We start from the raw sequence: 16,769 nt of genomic DNA, 5'->3' as shown, positions 1-16,769 counted from the left end.
ATATTTGTGAACAGCCCCACTACTGAACAGTCCACTCTAGTCCTGATATGACTCAGATTTTGAGCTTCTCTAGGAGCTGGGACAAGCACTTTACTACCTCAAGTTAGATAATAAAATAAACCTGGGGCTAGAACGAGATCAGTATCCCCAAAACAGGCATTTCCAAGTGGGCATCTGGTGAGACATTGAGGTAATTAAGGCTCCAGTCTAAAGTTATAAGGAATGTTAACAAAGATAAATGCATAGATATCTTGTCCTTGATTAAAAAAAACTGCAATGAATCACAGGACTGGTAAGAAGTTACAGAAGATACAGAAATAGCAGAATACTTATACATCAAGTATTGTTCTGGAAATTGTTATTTGAAAAATATTTGAGATGCAGCAATGTATATTTAAGATTGATAACACTTTACTATTTCTGGTTGTATAGAAATTATTTTACCTTTAAAGAGAGTTCATTACCCAGACTGATGAACAACTGAAACTACCATTGATATTTCCCTTTTAAATAACACAGCACACTAGCCATCACCATCAAGCTACAGGCTTTCAGACAGTCATATAGTGAGTTTTCACCAGAGAAAATTTACTCAATTTTTATAATATACATATAAAATAAAGAGCTTACTTTGACCACGTAATTGAACCTCCTGATGTCCTGAATCGCACTCGAAAAGTCCAAGCGGTTAAAGGCTTCTCCCAAGGTGCAATAGCCATGTCTCTGAGAAAGGGAAAAACACACTTTAAATGGAAGGAAACAAAGACAAAATTGAGCAAAGCATTCAGAAAAGCACTCTGACATGCAGCTGATGCTAATGGATACCATGCTCCCTGGAAATACAGTGCCTCTGGACTGAAGAGTTATTTGTTCTACAAGAAATTAAATGAAACAAGATATGCTATTTATAACTATCAGGTATGTAGGCAAGGCCTTTCAAATCATACTAAATGTGTAATCTGGCATCATTGGTATTTGATTTCCCTGGGAATCTGCTCCACTCTTGCATGGCCACAATGCTGGCAACTCCTTCATGGCTACCACAGTCCCCATTTGCCCTGCACAAGGAAGGGCTTGCTTCTACAGCTGTCTGAGGCTATAATTATGAGAATTATCTGATTCACACTTGAGGGTGAGAACATAGCAAGCTGCTTCTGGGATCAGAAGGAAAAATGGTCTCAACATCTAGAATTTGTTTTCCAGGTACTAGAAGTTTAGGCACATTTTTTTTTAAGCACCAAGAGCAAAAGCAAGTACATTTTCCTTTGGTACTTCTCCACATCCTAAAGTGAAAATGGAAGTTTCAGAGGCTGTTGAGAACAACTTAGGGTGGTAGAAGCAGCCCAAAATGACATGGGATTATGTAAACTCAGTACATTTACAGCCACAAAGCCACACTGGAGCCCAGGACCAAATATACTGAGGCTAGGAAAATCTCTGACTGATAAAAGAGTCTTGCAGAGCAGTGTGCTATTACGGCTTTATTAGCCCAGGGAAGGAGGAAGATAAATAATTATTTAAAGTTCATTCCTAGACAGACTTCCTTGGTAAATTATGGGATGTTGACAAGTTTTGAAGTACAAATAATGTTCCTTTTTGTGACCCAGTGAATGCTTACCATGCATGTACCCCAGCAGGATGGGACAGTTAAGAATTCACTGCAGAGTGGTGATAACTACTGTCTGTTGGTTAATGACCAAATTCAGGATTGCACTGCTTGCTCATTCAGCTGATGTGCCTCAGACCCAAGCACACTGCACACTTCACAGTATGCACACCTTGCTTAGCTAAAAGCAATGAATTAACACATACACTCAACAAAACTTTTGTTGAAATTTTGAAATATTTGTGGCTGTTCTCCGGCTAAACAGTTATCATTAGGTCATGCTTAAAACATTAACATAAGAGACATTTCCCTGAACAGACTGCTATGAAACTACAGCTCTATCTTTCCCAGGGTACCATCATGACAAAATTATTCAAAAACATCTCCAATTTCATTTCAGCCATACTTGGTTTTGTTTTCTTTAATTTCAATGCTCTCCCATAGCATGTTTCACATGTTTCTTATCAAGACCTCCCTATCTAGTCATTTTGCCCTAAAAACCAGTATCCAGCTTGGGAAGAAATGCTTCCTAGTTGTGAGACCATTATTTCAAAATCAAGAAAGATTATAACCTGTAAGAAAAACTAGAGCCTCCAAATTATGTTTTAGAATAGCTTCAATTGCTGCTCTGGATTTTTCAGTTCATGCATTCTTATTCCTTGCTACTTTTTCAACCTACTACTCTAAGCTTTTAAATTAATACAAATAATTACCTGAAAGATAAGTACTTAATTCTAACAATCACTGTTTTTTTTTAATACTAAAAACCTAAATAAACCTGAAAGATGAATGATCAAATATTAGAAGGTAACCAAAATATTTTGTCTGCTCTCTGAATGGAAAAGAAACAGAACATGTCACTAGTACACCAACTTCTGCACAAGTAGGGGAAAAATAATCCCTTTATATATGGGTTATTAGGGAGACCAATGCATTATTTTAGGCTATTTGTATTTTGGCCTCAATGTACTTTTGAAACATCAGCTTAACCTCATCATTCAAATCACCACAATAACTGGTGACAGATTGTTGTCCCCCTGCTCTTTCTCACCCTAATTTAAGACAGCACAAAGGGAAAAAGCATGCTTGAGACTTTTGCAGACCAATCTAAGTAACCTAATCTAGAAGATTAAGCAGAAAGAGGGCTGTGAATCTGGTGAAAGGCTTTAAAGTACCCTTCAGATGTAGACAGGCAGTCTCTGGGTCACTGGTCTATAAGGTCTGCAAAGCCTTGCAGTATGTCCTTTTATGTAAGCTCTTCTCCACAGCATGCCCTTCCTGAGTAAAAAGCTGTGTATTGTCTCTCTCAGCTCTAAAATGCACAGCTACTTCTGCCTGCATGACTGCAGTCATCAGCCTCACCTCCTTCTCCCTCTCCTGGCTGGCATTACCATGTGGATGCAAAACCTCCTTACTGGTGTTCCAGTTCCACACATCTCAGACAGCCATGGCAGTCAGCACAGGAATGAAACTCACACTTCAAGACAGTTTAATCTCTACATACAATGGATGTATTTTAACCTTCCAAGAGGTCACTCCAAGAGCTTTCATATTCCCTTTGCAGTTTCATGGTATAGTTTATATGCCAAACTGAAAGCATGTGGACTTTGTTGAAAATAATGATCCTCTCTGTAAAATTTGAAACTGATGTTTTACTTACTTCCATTCAAATGTACACCATGATCCCAAAATATCAGGTGGCTGCCTGCAAGCAACTTCTTTGGAGATATATATTTCTCTGGTTTTGCAAATACTTTCAATTTTAGTTCAAAGAGACAGTAGAAAGATATATGGGCTTGGATAAGTAGTGAAGAACTGTATTTCTATCCTTGCAAGTTCCCACATCTCTGCCACAAAGACCTACTGAGAAGTCACTTTGCCAGCTGCCTTTGCCTCACCATGTGCAGGTGTCCAGTGTTGCCAATGAAGAGAGTTAAGTATAGCCCCTAAGACCATCTGGCAAAAATACTTTTTTCAACATACTGTCTGTCAACTAAGAACCACAAAGATTGTAGGAATTGACCCACACCATGCAGACTTACTTCCTTGGTGCTTTCTTTATGAACATAAATCCATTTTTCACGATAAAAACCTAAAATAAAATCAAAATACAATCATTTTAGGCTTCCACATTAGTTAATGCCTTCCAGAACATACAACTTTCAATAAAACACTTCATAAGATAGCAGAACAGTTTTAATGAAGGAAGTTTATAAATGATGGAAAAGATAACTAAAAATTGTCACAAGATATGGACTTTATGAAAACAATAGAAAAGTTATATACATGCTTTTTTAAAACCCCATGAGCTGGCACACAATTGGCAGATGAATGACAACTTTTGTCAGCTGTGACCAACCACTGACATAACAGTGGTCCGACATAACTCCTGACCTTTTTTTTTATACAACATGCTCCTGAGCATTTGAAATTAGAGCAGATATAGACAACACTTTTGTTCCTGACCACTCCACCCCTCTAATCCATTTTCTTCTGTACAGGTGCCTGTTCTACATTGACTTGGCATCAACTAACTGCAGAGGACTGCAGGGAAGGCAAGGATACAAGACTAATAAAGACAATCAGGCTGACCTTCAGCTTTTACAAAGTCTTGCGCGTTGTCAAATGAGACCTAGAGCCCCTTGAATCTTCTGAAATACCTGAAACTCAGACAAGCCTGAAGAAGCTTGGAGCTTTCTGCAACACCATCTCTCTAACAGTTTTGGGGATATACAAGTAACAGATCATTTCAAGATCAAAGCATTAGAAATGCCAAGTAGCTGCTAACCAACTTACCTTTTTTTTACCTACTCTACCAAACTCTCTGCTTCAATAATATACTTGCTGCCATACACACTTCCAGTCCAAAGTACAAGCAATCTTTTACAAATGACAACTGATAAAATGGCTTTCATATCTTAATTTTTTTTAAAAGAGACTTGTCTCCAAGAAATTCAGGACTGATAAAATCTTTATCAAGAGATATGATTATTATGACAAAATATATTCATTTATAAACTGATTCTGGAGTTAGTTGACTAATTAGAACTTGAAATAAACAAAATAAACCATCTGCTTTGGGAAGCAGAAGCTCCCAGATGCATCCAGAAAAATTTAATCTAAAACTAGTCCACAAAATATAACAGTGGTTAGTATCAGAAGACACTTAATACTCAGCAATTACTATTCTTAAATGCATTACCTCTGGGTCGTTGAAAGAAAAAATCCAACACAATAAATGATCAATAACATAGTTTCAGTTAAGACATATCACTTTTGACACCAGAATTTGTTGCCAATACAGAAATAGTCATAACTTTGAAGGCTACTCTATAGGTGAGTATAACATGACTATTACAACATTTCTCTGAACCTACATGAGTCTTCTAAAATAAATGAAAAACCCCAGCCTTACATTGAGAATCTGTGTTATTCCTAAAATGATCTTTTTTCCTTTTCTTGGCTGCAAACTCACAGTCTTCAGTATTGTACACTTCTTCATTCTCATCATCTCCAGTTATGATACTGAAATAAAAACATCTAATTAGAATAGCAGTAATCAAATATTTAAGATGCATACATCTTACAATTTTCTGCATTAAATTCTACCAGCTGAAAAAAAGAGAGCATGTTCTTAATTAAGATCCTCTAACTCATTGTCTATAGCAACATGTATCTGGAGAGAAGCTGTCTTCTTTTCTTCCCAGAGGGGTTGAATTTTATGCCAAAGTGATTAATACATGAAAGTATCTTCCTGAGAGGTACCTTGAAAATCATTACTGACATTCAGGAAGAACAACTAAGGAGACACTACTGACTGTAAAACTCTGCAGAGTTCTGGTGTACAAAAATCCATTTTTTGAAGTGGACCAAGCCTTAACTGCACACAGGTAAAAAGCCTGAGAAGAATTATTGCAGATCCTTGCACAGGCAGAAAGCCAGCAATGAACGACATCTCTCTTACTACTGTCACCTTTGGGGCAAAGAAAGTCCTTTTAAGACACTTTTGATTCACAGCTCTGCACAGACTACAGGTGCCATGGCACTGTTTCACCAGTGATTTGTACAGCATCAAGAGCCAAGTGGTGTGTCACTGCCAGAGAGACTCACCTCCCCCTATGCCACTTCTGACAGTTAACTATGTAACCCAACACTGAGGACTACACCAAATGCTCATGTGTATCGAGCACAAAGTGTGAATATTAAAAAAAGACACATATAAATTATTGAAAATAAGCTAACATTTCTAAAATGTAAATGCATTTAAAACTGTCTGTGCTACAGGAAATTTACACAGCTCATGAAATTTTCATTCCATTTTTGCAGACAACTATAAGGACCAGCAACAAAGATAAGAATGGGTGTTCTCTTTTCTAGCACTGAGAAGGAAGATACTTCATATGAAGGCCACAGTCTTGCACAGATAAGAAGAATAATGAAAGATACATGGTAATGAAGTTTAACTGGGGGACTTATTTGTTTCTACATTACTGCTCTTTGGTAACAAAGTTGAAACTCCTCACATCTGTTACTATTTTAAATCTGAATTGGTTTTTATCACTGCCAGTTTGAACTTCAGATTAAAAAACTGAATACTGTAAACTGAAGGACAGAAGTCTTTTCAAAAGTAACCTGTATCTGGGCATTAAAGTGACAAAAATCAAATTATTTTAGTCTATTGCTACTAGTTTACAGAGTTAAAATTTTCAGGTTTGAACCATCTGCTAAACAACACTGTTAAAAACTTTTGGCTTCTGAATTGTTCTAATCAATACATGCTAGCTCAGCTTAAAGATACACAAGTTGAGAAGATTTAGTAAAAGAAAGTTGGTTTCATCTTAGCTTTTTTTTTTCCAGTATTTAAACCTAACATCTGCATTCATATAGTGCTCAATACAATGTGATGGCATTAGTTGAGTCTTTAATATTTTTAAAGCAGAGGATGAAGACTCAACACCTTTAATATTCTATAGAACAGTGCCAAATATCACATCTGGTCAAACAGCAAAAGAGTTCAGAGGGAAGAAACCAGCAAGAGACAAAACCAAAATATCAACACAAGTTATTTGATTATGTAACATTCCAATCCAGCAGTTTGTTTTTGTGGGTTTTTTCCCCCCAAAGATATCATACAGGAAATCTCTAAACTCACTAAAATTATTTTAATTATGATTTAGCATATTGACTGCATCACCACATCATGTGAGAAGCTATGACAGAATCTGAAGAGTTGCTACAGAACCACAAATTGAGCCCAAAGCTGCCAGAGTTCTGTCATCCTAACAACAGATACAAGCCTAGGGACACAGGTCCTGATACTCTGCACCATAACCCAGGCAGCACAGAAACTCTCTCATGCCCCTTAACCCAGGGCAAGCAATGGGAGAGGGTGGGAGGCCACATTCCTGAAGGCCTGCTTAGAAGAGGAAGGTTAATATGGAAAGATTCCTTCTTTTGTTCCTGGATCCAAGTGTCCCTACAAAGTAATTTAGGCCAGTAACATACCTGAAGTGATTTGAATCCCACTCCTGACACCCCATAAGATATACTTCCCAAGCATCATATAAATAACTAAGGCAGCTTCAGGAGTCAATAAACATAAGGAATTGTGAACATGATGACTTATTTCAAACACCTTTATCTAGCACTCAAATTTGTCTGTGACATTCCTGGAATTCCTCAAGTCTCTTTAAAAAGACAAACTGTACTGTTACCTCTGAGGATCTTCTGATATGAGGCTTTATTTCCTCATGTTCTGTCCCACTTCACATAGAGTCTTTCCCTACTGATCTGCAAACAACACCACTCTTGTTGACAAACCTTTAGTCTGAAAGCAATGAATGAAAGCGAGGGTCCCACAGACATCAGAAGAATGGGACAGAGACACAGAGTTACCCAGCGATTGCTAGCATTCCTTCCAGAAATCTGCAGAGCTGCTTGACAAGTAATGAAGCTGCTCTACTGTTCCAAAAGCAATCCCTGCCCCCTCAAGCACCAAGCTGAGATACAAGAAACCAAATCAAGTGCTGCACGTGCCATATGGTGAAACAGAAGCCTTAATTTAGTGTTTTTATTATAATACTGCACGTGACATTTGAGTGCACCTGGCAGGATTTAAATACATACATAATACTGACAATTTACAGCTATTCTTACTCTCTTGTCTTGATGACACACTTCATAAAAAATTATTCTAAAGCTTTTAAAAGCAAAGTACCTGGTGTCCTTAGAACTATAATATCTTAGATAGATCATGCAACAATTTCAGTTTTTCCAAAGAAAGTAATTCTATAGCAGTATTTAAATAACCTCTTGGGTACGACACTTGAAATTATGGAAAATGTGAAAGGGCTATCTGAGCTCCAACTGTTTTCCCTCATCCCCTTGCTTCTTTTCATGTGGCCCTCAACCCTCTGCAATTATTTACAGAGACACATTATTTTAGAAGTGACTCTAACAGCTTGACCATGGAAAATCCTGGGCTAAGTGCAGGCTAAGTGCACCAAATGATTTTGTCATTTGACAAATATATTGTAATGTTATCTGTTAACAGATTCAAACCAAAGGACTTCTATCCAGTGGCAAAATCACTCTTGTGAACACTGTGTCTCACAGAATTAGACAAGAGACACTGCAGACTGAAATGACTACCTTGCTAGCCCAAGTTGTTCATATGAATCTAACACATAAAAAGGTAAATATTACCATCGTGAAAATCTTATGAGTCTAATTCTCTTCCTTTTACCTCAAAAGGAACACATAGGACAGCTTTACTCCTAAGTTGCAGGCTAATGAAAGATACTTGCATACAGTTCTGTAAGGCAGTTCCACCCCCACCAAGCTTCTCTCCATCACAACACTTCAAGGACACAGTGCCACAGCACTGGAAGTGTCTTTGCTTCAATTTACAGGCACTCATGGCCAGCATCCACACCACAGAGTTTGAATACACACAGCCCAAGCCACATTTCCAGCTACTATGTACCTTGAACACAAGGCACTCTTATGCAAATAACTAAGACCTACTAAGTGACAGTCTCATTTTTTTTTCAGTCTTAGTTTCCATAAAAGATCTAAAGTGCAATTATTCAAGCATTATGCCAAATAATTAAAACTGTTCCTGCACAAGTGATTATATTTGTTCAAGCATGGTTATCATAAGGTCCACCAATTTTACTAAATCAGCAGCTGGATTCACCAAAGCACTGGATGACTAATCAAGCAAAGTTTGAAGTTCTTATTAAATAGAACACATTCTTCAATTTAAGGAACTTATGTGTCTAAGGTCTATTTCTGAATCTATTTGTGATTAGAACTTCATAATTTCTGAAGAGAAGGTATTTGCAATGGGTAAAGGACAACATTTGGCAAGCAAGTCTATCTATACTTTCATAGAAGAGAATAGAAGCAAAACTAAAAAGGGTTTCATTCAACTACATAGCTTGAATTTATTTCTTTATAAAGGAAAACTTCTATAACTGCTCCCTTAAATACAGTACTGAAGTACTAACTTCAGAAGAGATTCTTACAGAATATTGTAGTGAAGAAGATTATTACTTACAATGGATATAAATGAACAAAACCCTGCTAGAACTGCCAGATTGGCATATACCATCATCCCTATCCACAGGGCAGCTTAAAGAGAGACAAATAGGTATTTTTGTACTGTTTACTATATGTTTCTTCTACAAGGAAGCACTTTATCAAGTCTCATTTTTCTTTAGTGCTACATCTTGTTAATAAATCTCCTAAACTGAGTTATCTTCAATATACACCATAATTATTTCCAAATAGCATAAGATGGTACAGAGATCCAGCCAGCAGCACATCTTACACTGCTGTACCACAATGTGAAGCCCTGCCCATGACACAGAAGAAGCCCAAGCCTGGGTAAATGCTGGGTACAGACTGGATAGGAAGCAGTTTTGCAGGAAAGGAGCCAGGAGTCTGGAGGATAAGTAGCTGAAAACAGGTCAGCAGTGTGCCCTTGTGTTGCATTAAGCCAACTGCACCCTGGATTGAGCTATGGAAAGTGTATCCTGCAGACTGAAAGAAGCAAACACCCATCTTTATTTGGCAGGAGTACTCATCTGGAGCACTGTGTCTAGTTTGGGGCCCCCCAAAAGAGTGAAAACTTTGTCATACTGGAACAACTCCAGTGGAGAATCACCAAGCCACTGGAGTACATGGTGCACAAGGGTAGAGAAATGACCTTGCTCAGTTCTAGAGCTGGTGGTGGAGGGAAATCTAATTGCTGTCAGTTTTTAATATGAGGCTACATATAAGATGGAGTGAGACTGTAAGGTTGGAGAAGGTGGGCAGCAGTAAGTTAAGCGGTAATGGACACAACCTGTGATAAGAGAAATTCTTACTGAAATGAGGAGGGCAGGGAGAAATGATACAACATAGGACAGCACAACAACAACAACAAAATAACATTGACAGTAACAGAACTTAGAACAGGAACCCAGAAAAGAACTTCCATTACTGGAAGTTGAACTGGGCAAGGCCCTGCAGAACCCAATCTCAGCTAGCCTTGCTTTAAGCATGTGTTTCAACCAGATGGTGCTCAGAGGTCATTTCCACTCTAAATTGTTACATAATGTTGTGCAAATAGACATTAATTGCAGTTTAGTAGCAAAACTTAACTGGCATATAAAAAGTTCAAGTTATAATCAGAGATCCAATGTTAAAAATGTAGCGAAATTATTCCAAAGTAGTGCTACAATGCCAAGACATACTAACTTGAATTCTCTAGTCTGACTTTGAACAACATACATTTTTAATTGAATAGACAGAAGTACAGTTTTTGGTTCCAGAAGAGCTCAATTTTAGGGTCTTCCAAGACTAAGGAAAAAAAAAAAAAAAGAAAATCCAGTATTTTTGCTCAAAGAAGCCATAAAAGTACCTCACCTTGCTCTTTGGGGAAAAGATACATTATACATTTATACACACACACAATTATGAGCAGAAGTCTTAATGGTATCCACAAAGACTGATAATTCCTTTCATACTTACCAAACAGTATTAATTAAGCAACCAACATGATATTCATTTTTGAAGCAATTGGCAGGGTTGCTAAATACTTAGATTTCCCTTACTTTTCTAAATACCTTTTTTCAAAGGTATTAAAGGCAACTTTTATGTTGGAGGCTTACTGAACATTCTTCCAGACAAAGTTTTGTATCCACAGCGGCCAGACTGCGTGGATAAAGAAGCCCAAATGAGATCAGTGACAGATTAACACAAAAGGAAGAAAGGCATGAAGGAAACAGTAGGTTAAGCTTAATAATAATGCTTCACTGGTTGATAACTCCCTTGAGGATTGTTTTACAAATTTAGAAAACACAGGTGTGTGACTACAGCAAATCCCAGCTTCCCAGTAAATCCCTCTCTAAACCAGATGAGTTATCTTTTACTGGACTAACAACAAAACACCAAATGTTCCCTTCCCTCATTATGAGCACATTATGCTGGAATTTATGACCAAGAATCCTACCCCTGAGAATTGCTTTTTTGTGGAGAAGTTTGTTTTGACAGAATGATTTACATCACACCAGCCTGTGGCCATTTGCCACAAGTATCACTTTATTTACCTGATCTCTTTCTCACCTGTCCTACAGGAGCACATACAGTCATCTGTTGTGTTAGAGAATGAGCATTAAGCTACCATTGATTGTATATTTGGAGCAGAGGCATTTATGGCTGCCACAAACTAATCCAACACCCACTCAGCAGAAAGCCTGCATTCACTTCCAGGTTCAATTGCAATTTACAAGTGTCACTTTTACCTTTAAATAGTACTCAACAGGCTGTTTACCCTGAGGGGCAGGGGTTTTTGTTGGATTTTTTAAAGTATTTATTGTTTTATTATTTTGAAAGACATATAGGCTAAGAAGGGGTCTGGCTGCCTCAAATAAGCAACTCACAAAGCAGTGACAAAAGACAGTCTCCACAGGGGTCTCCTGCCTGCCTAACTAACAAAACACATGATTACATTTGTATACAGATGACATCAGCTACCACAAACAGTTGCAACCTGAATGGAAATTAAGTCAATTTTGCCTTCCCACCTGCTATTAATTCATGCAGAATCACTTTTTTTTTTTAAACTTACACAGTGTGGCTGATATCATTCAGCTGATTATTCCCATCCTCAAGTGCATGACTAAAGGTTTCACATCTTTTCCATCCATCTTCTGTTTTAACCCATCTCCATCCAGGGGATCTCCAGTCTTGGCCCAAAAATGGCATGGTTTCTCTATAAGCAGCAAGAAGAGATTCTTTGTCTATTATTTATTTTAAAAGTTTCAAAACTTGCTATCATTATTTCAGTTTTCTCTTTAGCCTTAAAAAGAAAATACCTTGAGAAAAGTTCTCTGTAGAGCAGCCTTTAAAGAAACAGATTCAGTGGTTTAAGTAGATTTTTTTTATTCTCTAATGATATTCTTCTTGTCTTTCAGCATTTTATTAGATCAAGACCATTAGAATTCCTTGTTCTTTGGAGAACAAGGGAAAATATCCTGGTAGCCCACGAATGGAACGATACCAAAAAAGAAAATGATAACAATTATATCATGTGTAATCTGCTCTGTCATGATCAAACAGATTACTGATTTTCATATGTGACTAATAAACGGTTTTAAAGAGATTGACAGCTCACAAAATCAATGTTGCTCCTTTTGTTTTTTCTAATCCTTACAAATACTGAGTTTATGGTACAATGTGTAATGATGTTTTGGGATAGGAATTTTAACATTCCCAAAAATCTTTTTGTTGTTTTTGAGGCCACCTCCCATGCCAGCCTATTAAGCAGATAAGGAGAAAAGGAGACTGCAACAAAGTCTATTGTGACGTGTCTCCAGAAATTCCTACAAATAGACACAGGTCATCACAGCTACATCACCCAAACAGTGTTCTGCTAACATTTTTCAAAAGTGAGATTCACTTCTGACACATTAAGAATTTGACCAAGGCAGTATGCTACACTTTGAAGACCATAACCTTGCCAGCTTTTGCTCTCTTCTTCCCATTCATCACACAAACATATTCCTCAGTTTAATAAGAGATTTCACATGCAGGCTATAGAGAGAAGATAGCATTATCATATTCAAAACACATCTTAATATGTAACAGCAACAGCTTTGGTCCTCACAAACATGCATTTTCTAATATTTCTTCAACTTGAAAAAATATTAGGCCCCATCACTAAACATCACTATGAAGTTATTTAAAAATTTGCACTCCTGAGCAGCATTTGTCCAATATATTTGTTAGAAGAGGATAAAAAGCCAGAAGAAATACAGGCTGAGTGAGCCAGCTGGGTTTTTCTTTGTTTTGCATACTATGCAGATTTTTAAATAAAGTGCATTGCGTATGCCTCAGGATTGACTAAAGTCCCCTTCCTACTAATAACTCAGCTTTCCTCTGCTCCTAACAAGAACCTTTTCCAGAATTTACATCATCCATTCCCCCAGGTGCAACAAACCTTATTGATGCCTTTCTGCTTTTCCAATTCTTTTACTGCTTCCTAGGAATAATATGAACCACAGAACAGTTTGGGTTGGAAGGGACCTTAAAGATCACCCAGTTCCAATCTGGGTGACACCTGCCACTAAACCAGGCTGCTCAGAACCCCATCCAATCTGACCTTGAACACTAAAAAGGATGGGATACCCACCACTGCTCTGGGCAATCTGTGCCTCATCACTCTCACAGTAAAGAACTTTTCCCTAAGACCTAACCTAAGCCTACCTTCTCTCAGTGTGATGCCATTCTGCCTTGTTCTGCCACTACAGGCACTTGTAAAAAGTCCTTCCCCAGTTCTCTTGTAGCCCTCATTTAAAGGACTGGAAGACTGCTCTAATGGTCTCCCCAAAGCCTTCTCTTCACCTGGCTATACAATCCCAATTCTCTCAGCCAGTGCTCATAGGTGCTCCATCCCTCCTCTGGACCCTCTCCAGTACATTCACAGCCTTCCTATGGTGAGAATCCCAGAGCTGGATGCAACACTGCAGGTGGTGCATGAGGAGAGCAGAGCAGGGGGGCAGACTCCCTTGAGCCACTGGCCACCCTTGTTTTGGTGCAGCCCAGAACACCTCTGGCTTTCTGGGCTGCCAGTGCACATTGCTGACTCATGTTGAGTCCCTGTCAATCAACAGCCCTGAGTCCTTCTCCTCCAAGCTGCTTTCAGTCCATGCTCCACCCATCCTGTACCTGTGCTGGGGACTGCCATGACCCAGCTGCAGGACCTAGCACTTAGCCTTGCTGAATTTCAGGAGGTTTGCACACACCCATTTCTGTCCTGCCAAGGTCCCTCTGGATGGCACCCCTTCTCTCCAGCTTGTTGGCTGCACTACACAATTTGGTGCCATCCAAAAACTTGCAGAGGATACACTCAATTCCACTGTCCATGTCCCTAACAAAGATGTTAAACAGGCCCAGTCCCAATCCTCAAGAATGTCACTTGTCACTCATCTCCACTTGGACACAGAGCTGTTGACTGCAACTCTTTGGGGACAACCATCCTGCCAGCTCCTTTTTGACCCAGCGGTTCATCTGTCAAATTCATGTCTGTCCAGTTTAGAGACAAGGAATTTGTGTGGGACAGTGTCAAGTGCTTTTCACAAGTTCAGGCAAATCACACCAGTCACAGCGTGACCCTGTACGGCCTCATCCACCAACACTGAAATCCCACCGGAGAAGGCCACCAGACCTGTGAGGCAGGATGTGCCCCTGGTGAAACCACGCTGGCTCCCATCCTCACACCCCAACACCCCACACGTCCAGGCAGGCTCCACACACCCCCTGGTGCCTCCGGCCCCCTCAGTGCTGCCCGTCCCGCCCAGCCCCAGCCCCATCTGCCCACCCTGACCTTTAACACCTTGTCCCACACTCCTTCAGCTCCGCACGCCAACCCCAAACCCCTCAAGCCACGACCGCCCACGCTCAGCCCCAACCCCGCGGGCCGACGGGGTTCACACACACGGCCCCACAGGCATCATCCCAACCCCGCTGCCGGCCGGGCCGCGCTCACCTCCCGGTGCCGCTCCCACCGACCCCGCCGCTCCCCGCCCGGCGCTCGGCCCGGGCCCGGGGCTGTTGCCGGAAGTACCATGGGCCGCGCTGGCCACGCCCCCTCCCCGCGCTGATTGGCCGCCGCCCGCCGCGCTTGTTGCTACCCTGCAGCGCGCGCCGCCATTGGCGCATCGGGGCGGGGCAGTCTCCGCCCCGGCGCGAGCCGGCCGCGTCACGTGACGGGCGCCCGCGGGACGCACGTGCCAATGTTTTGGTCGGCGGGGGCGGGGCGTGTGGCGCGCGCGGGGCGGGGCCCTCCGGGGAACCCCCTCCAAGGTGTGACCCCCCCCCCCCCCCCAACCTAGGGAATTCCCCCGGTGTGACCCCCCCTCAACCTAGGGAATCCCCTCGGTGTGACCCCTCTCTTCTGTGCCCAGCGTAACTCCCCGGCATGAACGGTGTGTCCGATACGACTCCCCCCGTCCCCGTTGTGACCCTGTGTCCCCGGTGTGCCCTGAGTACCCTGCTGGGGTCTCCCTCTGTGTGCCCCGTGTGCTCCCCTGTGCCCTGGGTGTGCCAGTGTGCCTGGAAAACCGACTTTTTTGTTAAAACCTCAAATCATTAATATATGATTGATTGTATAAACATTTCAGATTTCACTTAAAATCAGTTATTTTCACTTAGATTGAGTTATGGAGAAAACTATTTTTAAAAAGTCAGGGCATTAATAGTAAAATTAGTGTTTTCAAACATTGTAATTGGTCCTAAATTTTGTGCTGTAGAAATTATTATCTTAATTATGTGAATGCTTGGGATTGACAATACTACAATTGCTGCATCTTGTCCCTACCTGGAAGCAATCCTTAATCTTTTTGCTAGTCTTTCCCATAAGAAAGTGGAGCTTATGAGCTTGTAAAATAATTTCAGTGTCGTAACGGCACAGAATTTAGAAAAAAAACAGACTGGAAGGGCTTATTTTCTGTCTTTGGTCTTGAAAAACTCACATGAGTAGTTATATTTGGTCTAAGATTCATTGTGTTCTCAATATGTTACTATTAATAATTAAACCAGAGAGAGGATTCCTGTCTTTTCTTGAAGACAGAAAAAAAAATGTTGAATACCCAAATATTTTTCAAGACCCCAATATCCTGGCACAAATACAGCCATGGCAAAGGTGCTGCCAGAGCCTGTAGGCCACTCACTCTCCCTGCCATTGCCTTACTGAAAATATTCCCAGCCCTGCACTGGCAAATGATGTGAGTCAATATAAAAATTCTACACCACTACTCTGCCAGGAACATGTCAATCTCCTTTTCCAGCCCATGAAAGGGTTTGGGTTTTTTTGTTCTTTTGCACCTGGATCTATTCCTTCATAATGTGCCACAAATCCTTTTGTCTCTAGGATCCTTCTACATTTTCTGTCTTTGAAGTGTCCTGGGGTGTGTGGGCATACAATGAGTACTCAGTTAGCTCATTGCTCTGGTGGGGTTGTTCCTTTAGGGCAGGCTGGATTTTACTAGCAGAGCTTCATGAGTGAAACATCTAATCCAAAAGTGAGCACTTCAGAAAATATGCTGTGCTTCTCTTGTGTTTACCTGAGGAGTAAGCGGCTTTAGAACCCTGAAAGACAGTAAGCAGGCTGCACTTGAAAAGTGCAGCATTTTGGGAAGGACTCACACTGGAGCAGTTTGTGGAGGACTCTGTCCAGTGAGAGAATTCCAGAGCAGGGGAGCAGCATGACAAGGAAGGAGTGGCACAGACAAAGTGTTATGAAGAGACCCCAACTGCAGTTTCCCATCTCCCTGTGACACTTGTGGAGGAGAGGAGTTGGCAGAAAAGTCAAGAAAAAAGAGTGGAGTTGAGTCTGTGAAAAAAGAGGAGTTGACAAAAGGTGCTTCTGGTTTTTGTTCTGTTTCTCATGGTGCTATTTTTTAAATACCCAATTTCTAATTCACGGCACATTAAATTAATCTTCCCCAAGTTGATTCTGATTTACCTATGATGGTAATTGGTGGATTATGGTTACTGGTAGATGGTAATTGGCTCTCTATCTAGACCCAGAAGCTTTCTCATTATTTTTTTCTCCTGTCCTGCTGAAGAGGAGGAGTGAGAGAGCAGAGGGGTGGGCACCCCACTTCCTGATATC

The 16,769-nt window shown here is 40.4% G+C and overlaps 1 protein-coding gene across 2 annotated transcripts in view; it reads right to left on the bottom strand.

The window, feature by feature from the left end:
* The window catches only part of FBXO25 (F-box protein 25), a 30,799-nt gene extending 16,074 nt beyond the window's left edge, over positions 1–14,725 (bottom strand). For both annotated transcript variants that reach the window (XM_066547279.1, XM_066547280.1), the window contains exons 1-5: positions 14,643–14,725; positions 11,724–11,867; positions 5,022–5,131; positions 3,649–3,698; positions 631–723 (exon numbers count right to left, since the gene is read on the bottom strand). In XM_066547279.1, the coding sequence (XP_066403376.1) occupies positions 631–723; positions 3,649–3,698; positions 5,022–5,131; positions 11,724–11,860 (390 nt within the window). In that variant the 5' untranslated portion in view covers positions 11,861–11,867; positions 14,643–14,725. The remainder of the gene's footprint in view (positions 1–630; positions 724–3,648; positions 3,699–5,021; positions 5,132–11,723; positions 11,868–14,642) is intronic.
* Between the last annotated feature and the right edge of the window lie 2,044 nt (positions 14,726–16,769).

The sequence above is a fragment of the Molothrus aeneus genome, chromosome 3 (genome assembly GCF_037042795.1).
Source record: "Molothrus aeneus isolate 106 chromosome 3, BPBGC_Maene_1.0, whole genome shotgun sequence".
Lineage (NCBI taxonomy): Eukaryota > Metazoa > Chordata > Aves > Passeriformes > Icteridae > Molothrus > Molothrus aeneus.
This window is presented reverse-complemented; position numbering and strand designations above follow the sequence as displayed.